General features: G+C 44.7%; 1 protein-coding gene and 1 pseudogene across 13 annotated transcripts; both read right to left on the reverse strand.

The window, feature by feature from the left end:
- Positions 1-539: 539 nt before the first annotated feature.
- Positions 540-16,311, reverse strand: LOC120812431 (early endosome antigen 1-like). Of its 12 annotated transcripts, XR_013454963.1 has the most exons (31): positions 16,126-16,311; positions 13,731-13,808; positions 13,519-13,631; positions 13,360-13,414; positions 13,210-13,275; positions 13,050-13,080; positions 12,864-12,968; positions 12,496-12,617; positions 11,895-12,050; positions 11,097-11,111; positions 10,710-10,826; positions 9,134-9,472; positions 8,895-9,044; positions 8,634-8,753; positions 8,061-8,264; positions 7,619-7,819; positions 7,352-7,465; positions 7,093-7,248; positions 6,830-6,969; positions 6,334-6,664; positions 6,112-6,213; positions 5,833-6,027; positions 5,495-5,677; positions 5,098-5,283; positions 4,873-5,004; positions 4,532-4,717; positions 4,179-4,417; positions 3,250-3,370; positions 3,030-3,128; positions 2,397-2,943; positions 540-1,301 (listed from the first exon to the last, which is right to left on the reverse strand). XR_013454963.1 is itself a non-coding variant. In XM_078097631.1 (30 exons), exons 1-30 carry the CDS (start codon positions 16,147-16,149, stop codon positions 2,821-2,823), a joined length of 4,197 nt encoding a protein of 1,398 aa, XP_077953757.1. In that variant the 5' UTR covers positions 16,150-16,311; the 3' UTR covers positions 540-2,820. The 12 variants fall into 12 exon arrangements, 10 of the variants coding, with proteins under 10 accessions (XP_077953757.1, XP_077953760.1, XP_077953756.1 ...); XR_013454964.1 differs by lacking the exon at positions 11,097-11,111; XM_078097631.1 differs by having other exon boundaries at positions 540-2,943; positions 11,895-12,044.
- Positions 16,312-16,390: 79 nt separating this feature from the next.
- Positions 16,391-22,586, reverse strand: LOC120812433 (diphosphoinositol polyphosphate phosphohydrolase NUDT4B-like; annotated as a pseudogene). The gene is made up of 6 exons (XR_013454966.1): positions 22,448-22,586; positions 20,928-21,079; positions 20,636-20,746; positions 19,357-19,401; positions 19,001-19,088; positions 16,391-18,059 (listed from the first exon to the last, which is right to left on the reverse strand). The product of XR_013454966.1 is annotated as a diphosphoinositol polyphosphate phosphohydrolase NUDT4B-like (transcript).
- Positions 22,587-24,180: the final 1,594 nt, after the last annotated feature.

A 24,180-nucleotide genomic window follows, 5' to 3' on the forward strand; every position in this document is an offset into this window, starting at 1 on the left:
CAGATATGAGGAGAGAAAAGCAGCAGGAAATGTCTCCCGACGCCTTGTAAATAAAGTGCATTGCCATCGTTCGTCAGCCGCTGCAATAGAGTTCAATAAATATCTCATCAAGTCAAAGCTGTTCTCCGGTGTTTTCTTTTAGAACACATTCATTCTGATATCAGATTCACTTTTCAAAAGGCATTTCACCTTGATATCAACTAGCTGATTTGAGCTCTTCATAAGCTTTTCAGCGGCAAGAGGAGCTTGGTCAGTAGCGCTACAGCACAACTTGTGCTAGAAGTGGTAAAAATTTAAATTTGAACATTAATAATCCAATGACAAGTAGTCATGATCATCTGACTACTATTAAGATGACTTAATGGTCCGCAAGGTCAGATTGTTTGGTCAACTAATGCTGCTAAGGCCAAGAATGAACTTCACATTTTTCACAAGACAGATTTGGATTAAGGTGTGAAATACAGATTGATACAAAAATGTAAAAGCATTATGCATTTCTTAATTTTCTATTAATAAATAAAAAACGCGACACAAGAAGATAGAAACATACTGTTTTATTTATGTTTGCCATGACGATGAAGTAGAAAATGAAATGGTGCATGTGAACATAAATGACATTGTTTCTCTCGCCACCCCTCAGGTGAGCGGAGGTCACCCCGGCCGTAGTAACACGCGGCGGGTTCGCCACTAACAGCGAGCAGTGGCTTCACAACCGCCAACTGTGATGACTCAAAACATGAGGGAGCGTGTGAGTGAGCCACAGGCCAGTGAGGTCATCATGTGTGATTACTGGGCTGCCAGCCAGTAATCACACAGTGGATTGTTGCTTTCTTCATGTTGGCTGGCAGCCAACATGAAGAAAGCAACAATCCACTGTGTTCAGAGCGGAAGGGACTTTGTTTTTTGAAAAGAAATCCGCCTCCAGTCCACACACATTTTCACTGTTCTACATCCATAAGTGTTATATAAATTTTCCATTTTGTATTTCATTAAAAACATTCACAGAGATAATTATGACAGCCTTATCATTAATGAGCAGTTAAGTACATCAAGGCTAGAAATGCTGAAGCCTGTATAAAGTGGGTGGTCCTTCTTCGTGGCCCGTTTCTCACGCGGATGAGCCCAGAATACAATAAGGTGCAAATCCTCTCTCTGGGTTGTAAAGGGACTGTACAGCTCGAGAGATGAATCACAAACCCTCGATCGAAAGCAGGCCATGACGCAACATCTGTGATCTGTGATCTCTCTCCGGTTTAGAAATAGTGCTTTTCCTGGGCCAATCTGAGGTAGACGTAGACGAGCTGAAATAGATAATCAGGCAAGCAAAAAAAAAAGTCAGTGTTTGTCTGCTCCAGTCTTTAGACAATTGCACAAATGATCTTTCCAAAATTTCCTTCGACAAATTATAAATTATACAAAGCAGAAAGGAACTTCTACAGTGTCATCGGCCGCGCGGGTTGGAACCAGAACCGACGGCCACCTGTTGCGCCTGAAAGCAGCATAGACGTCCCCAACAACACACGTTAATACAGAGCATCTCTGCACGCACACACACACACACACACACACACACACGGCTCCGACGGTATTCTAGTCAGTGCCATTGAGTTTACATAAGCAGCATTAAAAAATTTTTTTTTTTTTTTAAATGCGAGCGACTGACATGAATTCTGCATAAAAGAAAACATGAGAGAAGTGATCAGACATGAAAGCCTCCCAGATGGTCACATGTGCGGTGATCAAAATAAATACAAATATCGTCGGGCCCTGTGATTTAAAACTGAAAACTTCCCGCTTAGAAAAATACTGAAATATGAAAGAAGCATCAGGTTTTCATCTTGACTGCGCTCCTGCTGTACACATTCTTTGGTCGTGAAATGCACGACCAAAGAATGCAATTCCAAGGCTGAATGCAATTCCAACACACACACACAAACACACTGCCGCACAAAAGGAAACATGCAGTAACTGATCGCACAGATGAATCGCTGGTGAAAGAAATTAGTGGTGAGGTGTTTTCTATAAATCAAAAACATGATTTGAGGCTAAAATCTTGAGCTGTAATTTACGGTACATAATGCATATTCCATCATTTAAAAATGACATGATATTTCTATGAAAAATCCCGTCCACAAAACATCAAATTAAAGGTTTTGGTGATTAACAAGTATGTTCCACAAAATAAAATTAAATATAAAAACAATTTCAACCTATTTCAACACACTTCCTTATTCACGTGTCAAATTACACACATTCATAAAAACAAAGATCTTAAAAATATTTTTTCTACACACTTGAGTGAGCTTTTTTCCAGTAAAAATCAAAATTCCAATGTTTTAGTGATCAGATCGATGTAGTCCTAAACAGATATTTACTTCCTTTACAAAAAAAGTTACCTGCATTTACGTTCGTAGGGCAGAAGTGACCACCATCACAACATCTACCTCCCCCGATCCCTCCGACAGGCTCACACGGACCTCTCACCCGACGCCAGACCTCTCAACACGTACACAACAACCACCTTGCACTTGGTGGACGGTGGTTTGTTCTCACTCTCTCTGCCCTCTGGCAGGCCACAGGAGCAGCAAAGGCACAAAAACAGATGCAGACAATCCAAACCAACGCCCGACACGCCGCCCAGGTGTCACTTGGTGGAAACCCTTCCAGAAGAGCCAGAAGTCCCCCTGCAGGCGGGAGTCCTCCTCGCGCCGGGTCCGTCCTCAGCAAGTGCACAGCAAACACGACAAAGACTCCCCTTCTCCTGCCCGCTGAGGTCGGAAGGGCAGGTGAAGAGATGGGGGGGGGGGGGGGGGGAGGGAGTCAGCCCTGGAGCTCGTCGAAGCACGTCTCGCAGACCCGCACGGGCTTTTTGGACGACGGCGTGAAGGCGTTCCTCATTGAGCACTCGGCGCAGAAGATGTTGCCGCAGTGTCTGCAGTGGTGCTGCGTATTCACAGGAGGAGAAGAAGAAAAGTGTAACACAGAAGTTCAACGCGCCGCCCTCCAGGAGACGCCGCCGTCGCTCTCACCTTCCTGACGGTCACACTGAAGCCTTTCCCGCAGGCCATGCAGTTCTGCACCTCATGGTCCTCGGCCCACTTCCTCGTCAAGCTCTGGCACTGCTTGATCTGGGGGGGAAAAAAAGGCAACGAGGGGGCCGGCGGTTACAACTGGAGCGCAACACCGCGTCCGCATGGCGGCGCTACGGAGGGGCGCCTAAGACGAAGACATAAGTGTCTCACGACCGACCTGGAACGACTGGTTCTCCCGGCCGAGCTCCTGCATGGCGGCCGTCGTGTCGTCCAGCTTCCTCCTCAGCTCCACCATCTTGGCCTGCAGTTTCTCCATTTCGCCTTCACCTTTCACGCACCTGAAGCACCACCACAGAGCAATGGGGGGGATTTGTGTGAGAGTTTTTTTTTTTTTTTTTTTAGGAGTTCAGAAAAACTAACTGAGCTCTTTTACTTCCATTGAACACATTTCGTTGCTAATCAGCATTCTATTCTCATTTCAACTCAACTCACACTTCAAATGCTGCCTTGTACATGTGCTGCATGTAAAACACTGTCTTCTATTGTTTGTTACCTACAAACAACCTACTCAAATGGTATTATTTCATAGCACTAACTATAGAACTAGATCTACAGATCTGATCACAGCCGATAAAACTCCCTCTTTTGAATACCTTTGAAAGCGTAAAACCAGTGATGAAGTGCACTGTAGGAAACATCCTGCGGTTGCTTTAATGTTGACAGAAGTGGAATGTGTTACGGATGTAACTCTTTTCTATGACTTTCCTTGGGCTTCATTTATTTGTATGTTTATGCCCTTACATCTAATTTGATTTTGAAACCTCTTGTGCTCCCGTTGTAACAAGAACTCCATCAAAGAGAGGAGAACTTCTCAATTTCAATTTCCAAATCCACCAAAACCACATTAGACAATCCTGGTGACTTCAGAGTCCTGCACTGGATGTAAAAGGTTCCAATAACCTGAATGCACTGGCAGAAAAGCCTCAACACTGAATATGAATTACCAACTTCCTTTTCCTTTACCCTATTGGTATTGAAGCCCTTCCTAACCGGCTACTTACCCTCCCAATCAAGGACCTGTATTTAGTAATCGTTTTTTAAATTTCTTTCAGGCCGACGCCTTTAAGGGAAGCGACGTCGACTGACCTTTCCAAAAGAGCCCGCCTCTCGTCCTGGTTGTTCTGCACGGTGGCCTCCAGCACAGCAATTTCTCCCCTCAGCTCGTCGGTCTGCTTCTCCAGCTCGCCGACCCTCTGCTGGCTGCCCTGCCACTCCCTCTTCAGCGCGGCCACGTTTTCATTCAGAGCCGTCACCTGCGCCTCCATCTTGGCTACCGTCTCCTCCCCGCGCTTCACCTGCTCTTCTCTGGCCCGCTTCTCTGCCGACTTTTGAGAGAAAGCGTGGACTGCGTCACGGGGAGTGATCGGAGGGGCGACTAAGGGAGCTTTAATGCGCTCCGTTCAAATTATTTCGGTGGAATTTCAGACTAGTGGGCCTACCAGCTGATCCTGGACCTTCTTGGTCTGCGCAAGAAGCTGCTCCTCCCTCTGGTCCCGGCTGTCCCTGGTGACCTGGTGCTCCTTCTGCTCCTGCTCCAGGGTCCTCTGTGCTGCCTCCGTCTGACCCTGCAGCTCCAGTTTTTGCTGGATCAACTGCTGTTTGGCTTCCCGCAACTCACCCAGCTCCTGGGGATGAACAAATGTACACTCGTAGTGTCTGCATTAAAACCTTTCACCTACGAGGTCAACTTCAAAAAAACCTTTGAGCGCAGGGAAGTTACTGCTTTAACAATCAATAGAAATACATTTTTATCGGTCGCTTTTGGTGAAAGGTGACTGACCTTCTCCCTCCTCTCTGATAGTGTTTTTAATTGAGAAGTCAGTTTGTTGGTATTATTTTCCAGGACAGTCTTGGCTTTCTTCAGCTCCTCAACGTTGCTCCTCTCCTTCTCCAGTTGGTCCTTAACTTCACCCTGAGTGTGCAAGCATCATTTACAACACATGAGCTTAATCCCGTCAAGTGACGTTAGTGTTCATGCCGGTGTTGGTTAATCCGTTGGTCTGACCTGCTGCTTCTGGACTGCCTTCAGTGTTTGCTCTTGCTGTTGGAGCTTCACGTCCCGTCTTTCCAGCACCTGCTCCAGCGAGCCTCGGCCCTTCTGCAGATCCTGGATCTGAGCTTCCAAGCCCGCCTGATGGCTTCGGTTGGCGGCCAGCTCTTCCAAAGCCAAGTTCAGCTTCTCCTCTGACGCCTAGAATCGGAGAAAGGTCCAACGTCACTCACTTGAGGAGGGGACAGACAAATAACTTCAAAGCAGCAATGCACTTTTATGATAGTCTGTGCACCCCTCCCTGTGCTTAATCCATCTGTGTGAATTGGTTGAGAGAAAAAAAGGATGCCGGATCGCAGCTTCTGATTTCAACACAAAGTCCTTAAATGATGCGACTATCGGTCCCTCCTACCTTCAGGTCTTGACGCAGGGTAGACACCTCAGACTCTTTGCCGTAGAAGTCGGACTGCAGCTTAGTGAGGCTTTCCTGGCTTTCCCCCAAGGCCTTCTGCAGCTCTTTCGTCCGGCTGTTCTCGGAGGCCAGCTTGTTGCCAAGCCAGGACACCTGGGCCCTAAGATTACTTTCCTCCTCCGTCTGGAGGAAAAAAGACACACACATACAAACACACTTTAGCTAACACACAAAGTACTCTCAATCACGGAATAATGAGTGTGACTGTGTTGTTAAGTGAGATGACCGTTTTTTTAACAGCGTTGATGTCGGTGTTTGAATTCTAAAATGCTACTTGCCTTCTTCACATTTACTTCTTGCAACTCGGCCACTTGGCCCTTAAGCTTCTTCATCTCCTCTTCAAAGGACCCCGTGGCTGCCTTCAGTTGTGCCTGCAGCTTCTCCAACTCCTTCTCGTTTTCTGTCAGCGCTCCCTCAGAGTCAGAGCGCTGCTGCTCCAGCGTGGCCAGCTGCACCTTCAACTTTTTCTCTGCCTGAAATTTGCAGACAACACAGCAGGTCTTTACGGTTCAAACAATCATACGGAAAAATAATGCAGCATTTCATTGGAAGCTTACCTCTCCCATCTGCTCCAACTGCTTTTGCGATTCTTTCATCGACTTGGCGATGCCCTCATTAATCTTAAGAAGCTCCTGTCTGGCCTTCTCATTGGACTTTTCCTGAGGATTAAGACAGATTTAGTTGGTGAATGTCCTGGTCATGTAATTAGGTGACTTATTTGTTACTGCAAGTGGAAAAGTTATGTTGAAGATATCTAAACAACAGCTTACTGAACCTACCTTCTCCTCCATGACTGACTTATGTTTCTTCCTCTCAGTGTCCAGTTCGCCGAGACTCTCTTTCAGTGCTTTGTTGGCCTTTCCTAGGCTGTTCTGTGTATTGGCGAGCTCCTTCCTTTGAGCATCTTTCTCCTGCTGGGCCTTCTGTAGGTCCACTGCCAGGCTCTGAGCTCTCCTGTCCAGATCTGCATGCTTAGTTTTCCCTTCCACCATCACCGTGTCCAGGTTCTCCTTCAGAGCAGCTTGGTCCTGCTCGCTGCGCTCCAGCTGCTGCTGAGTGTCACTCAAGGCAGCTGTTTTTTTCTTTAACTCCTCTTGTAGTGTTGTAGCCCTTAACGGTGGAAACATGGGATGTGGTAGGTATGATTCATATTACATATTCAATACAGTGGAGCAAAACAAAATACTGGCATGTATATGTAACAGAGAGCGTTACAATTGGATTAACATGCATTTATTATTTATTTTCAACTCTTCACCAGTATAGTTAACTCACCGTGCTTTCTCTGTTTCCAGCGAAAGCTGCAGCTCCTTTGCTTTGCGTTTGACTTCTGATCCCTCCTTCTGCAGCTTCTGTACTTCCTGCTGCACCTGGTCCCGTGTGACCTGCAACTCCCCAACATGTGACTCCAATTTCTTTTGGATTAAAACAACAGATTCATTTAGAAGAATGCCGTATGTATGTAGTCACTTCGGACGGGTACATTTTAAGCCTAAAACGACAACATCAGGGATTCACTATAAAGACTCAAGACAAACCTTGTTAAGCCCCTCCAGCTGCTCTATGCGCTGTTCGGAGGCCATTAGCTTGTCTTTGCATTCCTTCAGACTGGCATCCAGCTGTGTGCACTGCTCCTGTCTCTCCTTGAGCCTTTGGGCCTGCTCCTCCATCTTCGTCTGAGCCTCATTCAGCTCCTGTAGTAAGGTGAGACAGGTGAAGGAAGGAAAACACTTAAATAAGGGATTTGCAATGCCAAACACTACGGGACAATGGCGGTGGCATTAAGAGAGCAGTAACCTGCTGTTTGTCCTGTAGTGCATGCTGAGCCGTCTCCAGGTTGTTTTCCAGGTTAGCCTTCTGTGCAGCCCTAGCTGCCTCTGCAGATAGCAGCATCTCCGTCTTTGCCTTCAGCTGAAGAAAAACAGAAACACGTTTTATTTCAAATGTATATATATATATATATATATATATATATATATATATATATATATATATATATATATATATATATATATATATATATATATATATACACACACACATATTTATTCTTCTGAAGCTTACCTGAGCATCTAGCTGGGCAGCTTTCTCCTTGCTTTCTGCCAGCTGGGTGGTGACCTCGGTGACGGAGGTCTCCAGGGTTAGGGCTCGGTCCTGGGCGGAGCGCAGCAGGCTCTTCTGCTCCTGGACCTGCTTATGCAAGTTATCCTGGGCTTGCTTGTTGCTCTCCGATTGGTTCTTCAGCTTGTCTGTCAACTGTGTGACCTTAAGAGACCCACATAGAGATGTTTTATAAGCTCCAGAATGACAAATGGTTCCCTGTAGTTCTTGTTAAATTAACCCGGCCTATTTTTAATGACGCTAATTGAGATACTGGTTTTAATCAACCCAGCCTGTTTTGGTCGTAACAACACATTTATTATTATTATTTATTCATCTTACAAGGAGTGGCACGTGTCTACCAAACAGCAACATGAAATTGGACCTATGTCTGTCACACACACACCTGTTCCTGTAGTCCATGGTTTTTCTCTTTCAGCTGGTTGAGTACAGCAGTCTCTCCCTCACCGGCCTGGATCTTGGCACACAAATCGTCCCTCTCAGTTTCCAGTTGGCTCACAATGTCCTTACTTTTTTGCAGCAGGGCCTCCAGGTTCTGGATCTTCTGGTCCTTATCTCCAATCTGACGCAGCACCTGCTCCAGGTCATTCTACAGCCAGCACAGCAGAAAGACTATATGAGATTTTTAGTTTGTGAGAGGTCAATTTGGAGATTCCCACACAGGCCAAAACTGCCTGAACGGACAAAACTTCAGAAAAATGTAAACTATGCTATAATCTTTTACAAATACTACACAATAATTCAATTACTGATATTTCTACACTAGTGTCAACTCTCAAGCTAAAAATCCATGGATGAAACTATCATCATCATCATCAATGGTAATTCAATTACTTTGTATGAGACTGTATTAGATATTATTCTGGGAGAAAAATCTTGCTGATTTTGAAAGTCACAGCGCAGCCTGTCCTGACTTTACACTCTCTAATATTGTCAACAGAGGGTTGTTTTACACTACCTGAGCCTCACGAAGTTTGCCATTTGTGTTTTGCTGCAGCGCCTGCAGCTCCTGGTGCTGCTGCTTGGCTTTCTCCAGCTGGTGCTGCACGTCTGTATTCTTACTGCCACTCTCCTTCAGCTACGGAAGCAAAACGGTCATTTTGTGCATTGGGAGGTTTTTGTGTCGTCATCCAACAACAGTTTCATCGCTGTGATCTTAATAGGTTTGTTCTTAGGAGATAATTAGATACAATATGTTTGGGTTTCATCTAATGCATACCTGTTCTTCTGCACGGGACAGTTTGAGCTGTAGGTCGGCAGCCTGCTGCTCGCGGTCTTTTAGTTTCTCCCCTGAAAGCTGCCTCTGTTCTTTAAGGCGACCTTGCACCTCGCCAAGCTGTCGCTCTGCCTCCAGCAGTTTGGCATGCAACTAGGAAGAGCACATAGAGATGGGTGATGATTCAGCAGGAAGGCGCAGGATGACAAAAGTAACAGCAGAAACTTGTACAACGGACCCACCTGACTGATCTCGGCCTGCTGCTGAGCTCCTTGGTTGTCTTTTTCCTCCCTTTGCTGTTCCAACTGTTTCCTCTCCACCTTCAGCTCTGCATGCTTCACCTCCAGCTCCGTAATCTCCTTTTTCAACTTCGCCACCTCCTCCGCTCTCTCTGCGAGCTCCGTCTGGGCCTTCGTCAGGTAGCCTTCGGCCCCGGTGGCCCGAGCCTGGAGCTCTTGAGCCTCCAGCTCCCTCTCTCTAAGGCTGCCTTCGGCTCCCTTCTTGGCAGTCCTCTCTGCTCCCAGATCCTCCTCCAGTTCCTGGTACTCTTTCTCCTTACGTGAAAGCTTCTCAGACAGGCTCTGTGAGAACATGGAAAACATCAGGCCGATTGCCCAGAGGTTTGGGGAATTATGGGAGTGATAGACGTGCCAGAATAGGAAGGAAAGCCAGGGAGCAAGTCAATGAAAGTGAAAATATAAGCTCTAAGGAAGTGAAATCATTTGTTTTCTGACTTGGAAAGTACGCTCTCAGCTCAAGTATAATTAATTATTGACAATGATTGAAAGGGTAGGCCATTAGTGAAGCCCCGCTGTAAGCACCTGTCTCCTCTACCTTACAACTAAGTTGGTCTGATGGGAGCTGCAACTAATGCAATTAATAAGCTATGGAAAAGAACAGTTGGCTGAGTAATGTGAGGTGTGGCATTTATAGCGAACCGTTTACCAGACAGGACTTGCAATAACGTGGTATGTAAACAGCTCTTGCTTTGGTTTAAGCTCTGGCAGTAAACATAATGTGGTTAGGAGTTGAGCGTGCTGCTAACTGGGGAGATGGACAATGCACCTGGGCTTCACAGTAATCCTCTGCAGGCCATCAGAGCAACTGGCCAACATTAACAACCCTCTGCAGACACGTCATGCCCTCCTCTTCTGTTCCTCCCCTCTGCATCTCATGGCTTTGTTGCTGGCTTTCTCTAGTGTCATTGTCATTGTGATAGATGCCTGCTGGCTCTCTCCTCTCTAATCCTAGGGCTAAGGGCAAGACCATGCCCTAGTCCTAATCCTCAGTTTCTCACTGTCTTCTCAATCACTTTTGTTTCCATTCCCCTGAGATAGGTGTCTTTATCAGATCTCTGGGTATCCTGTTGTGAGAACCTGTAATCGTCTTACTTACTAGGCCGGGACAACATTCACAGGCCTGAGGTGAGAGGGTTCAATCTCTGACAGGAACTTATTGCCTCCATTGCTGATTTCCCATTGCGGATAAGACACAGCGCTGGCATGGCAGAGCCCCCACCCACCTGCTGGTTTAATTTTAGAGCTGCGTGTGGTTTTTGTATCAACGTGTCTCCGTTGCCAAAGAGGGCCCCTGCCCGCAGGGCATTGTGATGGGGCCTAAGGCCGGGAAACAGAGGAAGGTTCACAGACACTGGGCCGGTGGCTCTGAGCTTGAGCGAAGTAATCATCAACACCACTGAAGTAAAAGTAAGTCATACGCGCTACAATGTGTCACAGATACTTCAGCAAATGTGTTTGCGCCTGCAGTAATCTGCTTCATGTCTGGGTCATAGGTGAATAATTGTGTTGTGTGTCGTACCTGGCTTTGCTGCTGCAGATTATTCAGATTGCTCTGCAGCTGGTGGATCTGTTGTGTGTAGACAGCGGCTTCCTGTGGACCTTTCTCCAGCTCTGCTTCCAGTTGGGATATGGTCATCTGCAATGTACACACGTTACACTCTTTTTGCAGGCCATTGAGTGGAAATTAGAAGAACTGAAGCATCACTGTGAAGGAATGTCAAAAATAGAATAAAAACTAAAAAGCCAACATAGATGAGTAACAACAAGGGATCAAACAAACAAAAACAACTAGGCACAGAATCGGTAGCGTGGTAAAAAAAAAAGAGGAAAGATTCCAAACTTTTCGAACATAACAACTCAAAGGTGAATTCAGAGTGCGGAGCCAACTTGAAACAACATGTTTTACCTCCAGTTTACGGGTCTTGGAGAAAGAGTGAGTGTTGTGGAGGGATACAGTGTGTGAGGAGCAAGATAAGAAGGGGAGGAAAAGAGACACATACAAAAGGTGAGGCATAATACAACAGCAAACATTTCATCTGCAACTTGCAAGAGAATGAATGATCAAATTCACAGTTGATACACTTAACTGTGTCAGCATTGTGCTGAGGCCGCATTACGCAAACATTTTATTCAAAAGAGGGTTTCTGTATTTGTGTAAGGTTGCCAGGGCAGGGATGCATGGTCCTGAATTTAACGTTAACGGTTGCGTTATGGATTATATGCAACGTGAATATGTCGCTGGACTGCTGGCCTCAAATAACCCAGCATGGTGTTGTTGTTGTTAGCACAGCCACTTGTCACATATTATCCTACAAGCTGTTATGTGATCAATTATAAATGCATGAAAACTATGTTTAGAGATCTTTTGAAGAGATGTGGAGAGGTTTCAGAATCTGCCATTCCAATGAAAATGCTCCCACTGTTCCCAGTAAAACCTGAATAATTCATCAGGCATTAATTGGTGAGAGATAGGCACAACAACACCTGGTGTGGCCTACCCATTATGAATATCAATCTTACAACAAGAGTTGGTGAGCCTATATAAATGACACCATAGTTGTATAGATGACTGTGCAAACGGAGGGGAACCGGTGTGCACGTTTATGGACTTATGATGGGTACAATTTAGGGGAGGAAGAGCTACAGCAAACAAACTTTCTGCGGAACCACATTGTAAATACAACAGGCGATTTGGTTCCCCCACCTTTGAGGTAGTGTAGTCGGCCTGCAGCTGCTCGTAGCAGGATTGGAGGTGTTCAGACTCTGCTTCCCTCTCACGGGTCATACTGTCCATCAGTGTCTGGACCTGCACCAGCTCCTTCTGCAGTACCTCCACATCCTCCACTCCCGGCCGCTGCAGCTAGGGGGCAGAGCAGAGACTGAGAACTGAGTGCTACAGTGGAGTGGGAGAGGGGGATTTGGGGGATTGGGATCAAAATCTATCGAAACTAGCTTCTTGGTAATATCTGAAAGGATCAACAGCATGAGGATGCTTGAAGCTCCAGAACCAATATTTGTATGACGGCTGTAACTCATTTTGAAAAGTAACACAATAAACACAAACAAATAACACAAAAGCGCACAACTGTAAATTGTTAGTCTGCAGGTTTCCCTGACACTGATGAAAGAACTGTACCATCTGCTTTGATTCTTCCACCACACAACTTTGAGGCAAAAGGATTTCAACGATTCAACAGTATTCCCTCAAACAAAAGCACAGCATTCACAAAGGTCCACACAAAGTATGACTTGAGCCCTGTGAGAAGAGAATAGATGCTTAATGGAAACTCAGCGTGAGAGCTTACCAGTTCCGTTTGCAGTCTCTCGTTCTCCTCCTTCTCTTTCTGTAGCTGTTCAGTCAGTTTGCCGAGCCTCTGGTCAGTAGCCTCCCTCAGGCTCTTCTCCTCATCATAGCGGGATTTTAAGTCTGTCATATTCAACGATTCAAAATCACATCCAAATAAATAAATAGAAACACCAAAACTTTGCTTGTTGACATCATCCAACTAATTGAAGGAAAACACTCTGTGTAAAACGCCAAACTTGTGCCTTTGGTCCATGAAACCAAACGCAGATGGAGCATAATATTGGTTTAGTACAAGAGTACTTTAGATTTGTTAAATGAGGCGGACCCACAGACACAGTCCAGCCCGTATTCTGGCGTCACACTAACCTACTATCTCTGTGGCCAGCTGGGCGGCCTTCTGCTCAAACAAGTCTTTCATCTGCTTGATGTTGAATTTTTCTGTCTCTGCTTCATTCAACTTCTTTTCAAGCCCTGAGAAAAAGAGAGCGCCATACATTAGGGACTGATGGTTGGCATCTTTTCCACAGTTATTTTAAGTATAAGATTCTCTACCGGAGTCATCTGGGCTCATCGGTCCATCGTTCTGTGGAAAGGAGGGAAAGATAGAAACATGTACAGTAAGAGTAAGCATTGGCATCATGTTCAATCAAGCAGCTATGTAGAAAACTCGGAAAGTCCGTGTAAAATGTATTAAACAACTTGAAGGAATTACTTGCTTCAGTTGTCCTTGGACTTTGTCTAACTCCTTCTTGAGCTCTTCAGAGAACCACTTCTCCTCCTAACCAGGGGAAAACAGACTAGGCAAAATAAGGTATTGGAATTAACCGAACATTTACAGACCTCTGCTGTTCAGAAACTTCACCTTGAGAGAAGTGTGCAAGTCCTGAACCTCTTGCCGCAGCATAGTAAGGTCTTCCCTAAAAAGCAGAGAATAACACATTCACAAACAACAATTCTGTCCCCACAAAATCCGACTGATCGTCATGAGTGATGTGACAGTAACAGAACGTTTATATCTCACCGCGTGGGGGCCATATGAGCGGGCAGGTCCCCGGTATCATGGAACAGCTCATAGTGCTTAAACAGCTCCTCCGCCGAGTTATGAGACTTCATACACTGAGGGCAGATGAAGCCCTGAACACAGAAACACACAATAGTGATCAAATAAAAACAACAATCTGATCTGCGTTAATGGGAGGAAAACAATGCCAGAAACGCATCCACCCACGTTACCTCGGAGGTCTGATCGTGGTTGAGGTCGGTGCTGGGCTGCTCCAACTCGGCATTCTGGGAGCCTCCTTTACCAGGAGTCTGAAGAGGAGAAAATGCATTTAATGAATCGGAATGTGTAGCAACACTAGATCTCTAAGCCTGAAGCGTTATTCTCCACTGTAAGGCATAAACGTTTCATAGAGTTGTGCCCAGATTGGCGACGCAGTGGTACGTGACTTATGGGAGGGACGACGTGGCTGTGTGATGTACGGTAACTGGCTAGGCACAAAACATTTAGTCTAGTATGTGTGGCCAAATGCTCCACAAAGATCCAATGAGCATAGAAGCTTCTTTGACTTTAAAGTCTCCAAAAGACATCTGGCGAAGAATAGTCCAGATGTCTGAAGCTACAAGGCTGTTCAAGCACATAAACAAAAGTATGTGCGGTGTCACCTGTGTGTCCACAGGTCACCCTTCCTAATGTTGTGTCTGTCACCACATGTTTATGGAAGTAAATCTGTGTCATCGGATTTTGAAAGAAAAAGGTGATTGAATTTCTAGCACTGAATATTTATGCATTGAAATCATGTATCTGAATGTTTTTCAACATTAAAATATTCAACTGCAAAAAATTCAACTGCAAAAAATTCAATGCAAAAAAATTCAATGCAAAAAAATTCAAACCGCAACATCCGGGAACCCAAGGAAGAGCAATCGATTCTAGATTCAAGATCGGGAGCGTGCGTCAAGCAAAAGGAGCGAGCGCCCCAATACAACTTGGGCTTGTCGACTATGATGACCGTATTTCTGCCATGTCCATTAATAATGGGGCTTCGTTGAGTGTTTTGACTTTAACTTCATGCCATCAGTGTGGTTTGTGTCTGTAAGATTCAGTAATAGACAGCTGATGCTGGGATGCTTCGACGAGCTATTAGGAGGGATTGGCGGAGTTTTGAAACCAGGAACGCGCTTGTAGAGCGCATAGGAGCCGCTGCAGCGTAGTGGGGGGGCAGCGGCTTTAGCGGAGCGTGTGCAGACGCATAACCCCGACGTACGTCCAGGTTATGCTGTTTACATGCACGATCATTGCATGTCCAATTGCATTGAATTTTTGCATTGAATTTTTTGCGGTTTAATTTTTTGCAGTTTAATATTTTAGCGTTGAAAAACATTCAGATAGATGATTTCAATGCATAAATATTCAGTGCTAGAAATTCAATCACCTTTTTCTTTCAAAATCCGATGACACAGATTTACTTCCATACATGTTACATTATTGAAAAACCTTCAAACTCACACAAACGACTTATAAACACAGAACTCCATTACTTAATGGGAAAAAAACGAATATTAATCAAACACTAAAAGGAGAACTGCCCAATAGAAAATGATACCTATTGACCATAAACATTTAATAACGTAACGATCGTTAACTAACGTTACGAAATAATTAGCACGCTAGTACTGTAGGTTAATACAAAGATTAAAGAAATAAACCGCAATTCGAATAGCGACATGTTTTATTTTGTGTGGCTTCCTAACGTTTGCAATAAAAGCCCTTGGAAGCTGCGGGTCAGACAGCTCCTGACCTCAATGAGACCTGAATGATATTGTAAAATGGATTTTCCTGGTTCCAAGGCCGGAGCTTCAGTGTACACAGTGATGCCGTTAACATTGCCAAGTGCACTGTGGTAAATGCAGTCCCAAAGCTAGCTAGCTAGCTTAGCTGGCTACATTAAGTAGCTAAACTCCTATTCCCACATGAAGGCTAAATGTAGTGACAAGCTGGAAATTTCTCAATTCCGCAAAACAAAAGGTCATCATGAACATTGTATACGCTGCATTTGCGTTAATTAGAACAATTTTGGTTCATGTTTCTGTAACCTTAAACCAACTAACCACGGGACTTCCCAAATGTCAAACTGCCCGGCTAACGTCAGCGTTAGCATGTTATGGGTGGGCGATGAATTAACCTACACTGCTACAACATAGCTTGCTAACGGGACACAGAGAGCAGGTGTGTTAGCTGGCTAAATTGTGCCTGGAAAGCAGGACACGTTAGCCAACGGTTTGCTGCTGCATTACAGGTACTGGCTTGGGTTACCCCCGTCTGGAGTAACATTAGCATCAACTAACCGAACCAAGTTAGCATCGGGTGGCTAGCTGTAGCAGCCCCACACAAGGAGCGCTTGATGTGCCTATTCCTATGTGACGGCGTAGCGCGGTTTTTCCCCCAATCGAGGATCTCAGGTCGGGAAAAAATACAAAACCCGCCCACCTACGACGGACTGTGTTACAAAACATGCGTCCCCACCATAAAAACAAGACAAGGATAGGCCCGTGTCTCGCAAGGAAAACTACTCCAGTTTATCTAAACGAAAGCGAGATGGTTGACTTCGTTGGACCAGAAGCTTACCATTTGAAGTATCCGTCTGAGCATGGCCCCGTCTGTGTTTTTATTTTCCCCTCCGCCGGCACGGAATTCAATCAGTTTAGAAAGGCAAAGTTTACGTAACGTTAACTGTACAGCGAACACCTGACCGAGCTCGGGCAGCGGCGGCGGATGGGCGGGTCGTGGGGAGGATGCGGACGCGGGACACGCAGCCCGGTGTGATCAAGATTATAAAATAACTGTCGTCATAATTATACTGCCCTGATTAAAACAATGTCTACAATGGGGATGTCCAATGTACGTTTTATTAATTTATTATCCAAATGTTTTATGTACAACGCAATGGCACACAAGTCCAGTCACAAAGACAAAAAAATATGAGTTTTTCCAAGATGATATTCAATAAACTACTATATTTATAACATACACTGACAAAAGCAGTCTGGCAAGCGTTTGAATTCTGCTCATAGTTTCCCATTCATCAAGGGAGGGGTGTTTTTTCCTTTTGAAACATACATAAATACATGCAACACATCACTGTGCATTCGTGTAACAATTCCTCCGACATCCAATTGTTCAAATCCAAACGCATCTGTATGTGAAGATTTCATGGCTTCCAGTAAGGCTGTTTGGTGTCTGGTAGAAACTAAACACAATTTACTATAGTTTGTGAAGGCACTCTGACTAAAGCACAATTGTAATTCTCCAGGAATACAAAAAGGCCTTCTGGCCTTTGCACTTGATAATCATCGTGCCTTCTGCAGATATGTATTATTTCTTGTACGATGTGGTCTACTGTTGAACAGTCTTACTTTGGCTCACTTGCTGGTTTTGACTTTGCTGACTGCAGGTCTGTTCCATGGTGCGTGTATAACTACCACTCCGCTGTACTCTGTTCAATTTACCAGCCAGCTCAACACCATTGGCTAACACACACACACACACACACACACACACACACACACACACACACACACACAAGGATTGCTTGAAGAAGAATTTAAGTCTGCATTTCAGTGTGGGGGCTGCTATGAAGCCTGATCTACATGACATTACACAGTAACTAGTGATTAGAGAGAACACCGTGTGCAGTTGTAAACTGGTAATTGTAGAAGCGGTCATGTTGTTCACACTTATATAGCAAAGCAGACTTTGCCCTAAGCTCTATTTGGACAAAATAAGACCTGAGCTGCAGTCAGGCGACATACGTTTTTGCTTCCCAAAAGTGTCCCTGCAGTTCACAAGAAAAATGAATTTATATAAGTGACTAATGCACATCGGCGCCTCCTCAAAATAACTTGAGGGAAATTAATTTTGCACCAATTCACTGTGGAGGTATTACTTCCTGTGAGAGCAACAACTTCCCAAAGAAACAACCTAAAAAGTTGTGTGCACTGCTAGTCGAACATCCTGCATTAAAGACTAAACAGGACCCACGCTGTACAAGCAGCTCAATGAGAAAATCCATATAGAGCTGAATCAATCGCTCCATTAGCTGTTGATATTTTCTTAAAAGATGTGCATCTTTAAAAAGATGGCGTTAAAAGATGTGCATCTTTTAATACATACTTGCAAAACGAACTGGCACAACCTAAAAACCGGGTTCAAATCAACGTAAAGGAAGTCCATCCTGTACATAGTAAGAGGCTGCTTTTGTAACACCATCAACGCTTGAGTCTCTTCCAGACCTCCATCGCGTTGTTGTCTTATGAGAACTACTTGCTGCTGGTCCTATCGGTTGGAAAGATCTGACCCCTGTGTGGAGCAGACGACATAGCGAGGTGCGTTGTTGTCCGTCACTTGGGAGCTCGGGGTGTTGCCGTTGGACGGGCTACACGTCGAACCGCGGGGGGGGTCACAGGTGCTTCTGTGTCTTTGTAGGTACTTTGCATGGACGGGCTTGTGGCTCTGCAGCACCGTCAAGGCTTCGTCGACTTTGAACTACTTTCTCTTCCTTCCTGTGAAGATATTCAAGATGTGATCATCCGATGTTTGGTGTGGTCATTCTCATTCCCCCGTTGAGTTAAGCGTAGATTTAGCATGATTTGTTGACCACATGTCATTCGAATAACACTGACATTCCTAAATAAAACATCCTCCATTGTAAGAGTGCCGAAAAGACAACATGTTGCAAGACTTAGTATACTATATACTTGGTATACACTATATACTATGTAAATAGTGTACAACACGCACAAGAATAAAGTGTTCAGCGCACCTTTCAGCACTGAAGCCAGAGTGAAGATAGACATTCCTGACCTACTTCAGTTACAGTTTCATGAAGTCCACATGTCACAAAACCGTTCTAAGAAAAGCACCTGACATAAACGTGGCATGTGCCACGTGAAACGTAAGATTGGAGTTTTTAATAATTCCAAACCTGGAATTTCTTTCAATTGCATTCCAAACAACATTTTTATTATTATCACGTTGAGGTACACTGGCCTTTAGTAGAGAGGGAGAATGAAAGATAAGGGGCCCAGTGAAGGGAACGAGTGGCCACAACACAAACATTGCCCCCCTTTGTTATCAGACTAAACCCTGTCGTAATGAAGGGAGTAAATTATCATAAACACTTTTCTTCAGACTGCCAAAAGATTATCAACTGCTCACCTTTTGAGTAACTAAGTCTCAAGAAAAGCATTATATTTAAAAAGCATTCAATAAAATAGGGATCACACGTCAACACAAATGACACATTACAGGTATGTTTTATGATGAGGTAAAGTAAGCAATATAATATAACTGTTGTGATCTATGCAATGATATCATTCACGCACAAATGTTTTAATTTGCCTAAAAACATAAACGTTTGGGTTAGATAACCTCACTTTAGTCTCAATAAACCCCCGTAACTAAACTCATTTGTTTCAAAGGGTTTTTACGCGCCGAGACATACCAATTTTGACAGAATCCTCCCAGTCTTCCAGCGTTTCCGTCACTGTGAGGGTAAAGACATACGTCCTGTGTTTTCTGTCTTTATTTTGCTGCAAAGGTTAAGTAGAAGATACTTCTTTAAATCTCAGCCATAAACTGAATAAATATAATGCAAACAAAGCTGTCGTTAACACAGGACTCAGTTCCCCTGCAGTGAACAAAGAAATCCTTCACACACAGGCTCATTGTGAGCAGGAGGCATCAGTACAGGCACATCACAGCAGGGTTACCAGCTAAGCTGATACGAGATTTTAAATCGTTACAACACGAGTTACATTATATATAAATGTCGGAATATATAAGTTTTGACAAACTCACCTCAAAAATCCCTATGAGTCTGCCAAGTTTTCCCGTCACACCGGCCTGTTTGAACAGGAAGAAAAAAAAAACAGGGGTCATTCAACGTTTCTCCGGTACCTTCCACCGTGACATATTTTCTTACCGCTCCAATGGTGGCCGCTCAAACGCCACTACTTTCAGAATTGTTGAGCTCAATTAGGACGTCTAGAACCAAGAGGGACCATTGCTGCCAAACTCATGCCCCCCCTACTGATTGTATACAGTGTATCGTCATATTACATTGTTTCTGCAGTAAATATAAACAACATTAAATTGAACAAATGGACGGCATGTTTATTTTAACTATGTTTTTGCATGTTTTCCAGGAGCAGTTTAACCACATTTGCAAATTTATTTAAATGTTGTGCGGAAAGCAGCTCCTCAATTTCCATTTTTTATAGCTTTGTGGAAAAATACTTAGGTCAACACACTTAAAAAAAAGAATAACACAAGCGGCCGTCTAACGTGACGTTTTGAATTGTCACAGCGGTTGATTTGCAGCTCATCTATATTCAGGTTTATGTCTGGTCTGGGAGGCAGAGGATATGGGTAACTGGAAACCCTTCCCAAATGTCACTGACATACTTTAAAACTGTCAGCACACTTCTATCCAAGGCAGCTCACAGCGCACTGCACTAAACTCCCAATACTGGTAATGTAATTTTTATATCCCTCTGTATTTACCACAGTAAAATTGTTGATATAATCACATTGTGTTTACTATAATGATCATGGGTGTCTTTGCTTTCAGCCTGACGAGATGAATTGAATACAAACATAAATCATTTTTCAGTGTCCAGCAAAGACCTGGAAAAGCGGGAATTCGTCGTTTTTTATACCATATCCAATTTAGGGACATTCCTGCTGGTCTCTGTATCACGGCTGCAAGAACATCTGCTCGGATTTCCCCGACTATAATATTCATGGATGTATAAAGAGACAGAACAGAACCTCCATGTTTCCCCCATCAACACTGATTGGGAAATATTCATCCAAGCATCTTTTCTAGTGTTATGGAAGGTCACAGTGTTGTAGCCTGTACGGCATCACTCTTATTCTTTCATTCTATGACAGCGTAGCTTGTGAAGGTAGAACAGTTGATCAGCTCACTCTCATTAGTCACATATTGGAATTTTTGAATTGTCCAGTGAAGTTAAACCTGAAAAAGCGGCAGTGTGGGCACTTGATGTTTCTACGGCCTTGTCTTTAAGTGGTGCTGACGAACAGCTCCATGAGGCTTTTCCGTGGGTGAACTCGCCTCTTCGTAGACCTCCCTGACTGCGGCCCCACAGGGCTCCTCCTCGGGCTCCATTCCTCCTCCTGACACGATCCACTGGTCTGGATGGCGGCTGCTGCTCACCAGCAGCACCTGCCAAACAGAAAGGCCCTTCGGGTCAACCCCGGCAGAGTTCGCGGTGCCAAAAACACGCCAACGGCATGCCCATGTTTGGAGTCCGTCACCTCTCGGTGTCTGGTGGCGGCTCAGCGTGGTGCTCGTCATTTGTTAAACATCTCACAGGGCACGCCAGGCATTCACTTCATTTACTTACTGCAAGATGAGCATGGTGTGGATTGGGCAGCATCCTGCATTCCTTCCCGAGACCCGATAGCGAAAGCACGGCAGATTTGTGAAGCGCACTAATCTTCTTTGCTGTCAGAAGGTGGACTCTACCGGCCGCAAATCACCGACTGTAACGCGACACTGTTGCCAGGTCAGGAATCAGAAAAAAAAGAACAAGAAATCTCAGGGAATTCATTCAAACATGACTTGGTCGGTTCTTTTAGCTCATTCAGTCACATAAACCGATGACTCCCAACAAACTAAGAGTCCCCGTTTTCCTGCTCCGGGTCATTGATATTGTTGCTTGAGGGTGATCTGTTCTTGCGTAAGTTATTCTCAACACAGGTAACTCTGTCAATATTTACATATGGATAACAGGTAAAGTTAGAAGGTACAAGGCTGTCATGTGTTGGGGGGGTGCTGTAGAAACACTGGTAGTTGTCTCACTGACACAAATCCACACAAACACAATGTGGCACAATGTAGGCACTTCAAGCAGCTACACACAAACACACACAAGCAGTCACCTCTCTGTATGAAAAGAGGAGAGCTTAGTGGAGGATGTTGATGACCCCGATGGGATGAATAGTTCGCCACATAAAGTGAGGCGTATCACATGTTTTCCTCAGAGGGGCCCACGTCACTGGGGAAACACAATCAGTTGAACCCTAACCCACAATGCACAACTTCCTCCACATTAATGGAGATGATAATAATAATCAGAAGCATCAAATTAAAATAATATATGTTCTAGATCAGTGATTCTCAACTGGTGGGTCGCGGACCCGTTTTTAATGGGTCGCAACAAAACAGCCAGCTGTTAATTCTAACTTTTATTTTCCCAGGAAAAGGGGAAAATAAAAGTTAGAATTAACAGCTGGCTGTTTTGTTTTTTCATTAAACTTGTTTTTGTGTTGGCATACCTATTCTGTCTCCATACGATCTCAGGTTCAAACTGCATCATATTTTCATTAAATAAATTTGAGATGTCGAGAATGTTCCTCGATTTGGGTCGCGGGTTGTCATTAAGGGGTGATGGTGGGTCCGGGAGCCAGACCAGTTGATAACCACTGTTCTAGATAATGACTACAGGCTCCTTTTTAAGAGTTACATTAGCGGCACAATGTTCAAGGCTGATCATTTGTAATGTAAAGTGTGCCAATATTATATATCACCATTTTAAATCATTTACAAGCTCTAAAATTAGCTGGCAGGATGCAGTTGGTCTGAATATTTGAGGTAACATATCCCTATCGACTGTCGACTGCATGTTTGAGTGGGTGTGTACAAGCTGAGCGAATGTCCTGTGCACACTCATTTTTCTGCTGAGAGACGGTTACTATCAGTGGCAGCTTGTAAAACCCCAGGTTGTTTTGTTTTCTCCATTAGGTCAAATATTTTGGACTTCAGCCATGGTGTGTTCACCTCTGACCAACAGGTCAAATTAAAATAAAGTCCTGAGGCTCCTAAGATTGGGGTTCATTGTGGAGCACGTGACGCCGCTCTTACCTGTCCTCTTCTTCGTCTTTAAAACACAAACACGCCGCTTCTCTTGAACCCCTCGCCATCGTAAATCCGGGTCTGGTTGGGCTTAAACTTCATCATTTATGTTGCCAATCGGTCGAGTTCGTTTGTCTTTGTTTTAAGGTAAAGAGGAAGTGGGGGGAGGATGGGGGGGTCTGGATTCAACCAGACGCTGAAGAAGAAGTGTCTGCTCCCAACTTCTACGCTTCTTCAGGCGGTCCCCTCGAGCCCCCCCGGCCGGCTATTAACGCGAGCGCCGTGCTCATTCATCCCCGAGCTGCGTCAGCTGGCTGGAGGCTGCAGGCCGCGTCCACGCGCGCGCGCCTCTCCTTCCGGTAAAAAGAGCTCGAGTTTAAACGTGCCGCCCTCGAAAGGCGAGTCCTGAGGTCCAGCAATGACCACATGAAAGTAGCGGGTGTTGCATTCATCTGGCTCGGCCTTGATGCCCGGCACCGGCTCTGCAATCAGTCGTTGAGTTTCCTGGCACACAAAAATAAATTGTTGTTGTTGGTGGTGCCCCCATGTTGCAAGTTGCTGCCGAGGGGCTTTAAAATTGCATTCCAAAAAGAAGCGGTAGCTCCCAAAATGAGGCCCCTTTCAGGAAGAAATGAGTTTGCCCGGAAGAATGCGTGAACACTACATTTCAGTAGAGGGAGGCAGCTCCGAGTGCATCGAATACTTTGAAAGAAGATGCAGCACAGAGCATCGCTCATAGCACACAAGGTTAACTAAGGAGTTAAAAGGGTATGAAACGTGGATATCGACTATTGCACTTTACTTCACTAATCGGCAAAAAACAGACAACGAGATCTGCATTTTATTTAGGAAAACATCCTCAGGAATTAACATCTGCAAAATGTGTTGACCAAACTGTTTGAAGGATTTCCGAAGGAGAGCTGCATACAAGTGGTGAGTCACTACTATTCTCACGGTGGAGATGTGGCCATCTCACGCAGGGCGGTGCCTTTGACCGCAGTACTGGCTCAGCGCTGTGATTCTTAAGAGGTGGCGCTGACTCGGCACCACGGGAGACAATCACTTTCATTCCCCTCAGCCACTGCAGCGAGGCCTCTCTCCCAATTCACAGCGGCAGCCAGGTGACCTACAAAAATCTGCATTTACCATAAAAGAAAAGCATCTTATGGTACGCGAGAGGCAGCACCATTGATACACCTGACGTGTGCCTTTAACGGGAAAACAGCATCACATTTCCAGAAATTACAGGGTTCTTGACTCTCAAACGTGCACACTGCGATTATTCTTTTATTGAATTATTTTACCCATTTGGAAATCTTGATAGTACCTCTTTTGCCTAATTGCAGTTATGGGTTATTAGATGCATTACAACGGAGAACAATAAATAGCAACTGCGGAGGAAAACATCAAATAAACTTGCCAACTTGGCACTTGTCTTTGCCATTCTTCCCCTGAATGAAACAGAGATTCCTGAAATGTTTCAGATAGCTCACAGACAAAACCATGCAGTGAAAACACAGACGGGAGAGGGGCTCCCGGCCCCAGTCGCACGCTCCCAGGCGTGACATATTTAAATGCTTTAATATTCAAAGAAAACCTGTAATTGTCATCATACTGGTTGTTTAAATATACCTGTATTCAGCCACTGTCTGCTGAATAAAGCACATTTCAACATTATGGTGCATCACCCCGTGTCAGCCGATGTCATCCACACACACGGCGTCCAGAAATAAACTGGGACA

This window comes from Gasterosteus aculeatus, chromosome Y (genome assembly GCF_964276395.1).
Source record: "Gasterosteus aculeatus chromosome Y, fGasAcu3.hap1.1, whole genome shotgun sequence".
Lineage (NCBI taxonomy): Eukaryota > Metazoa > Chordata > Actinopteri > Perciformes > Gasterosteidae > Gasterosteus > Gasterosteus aculeatus.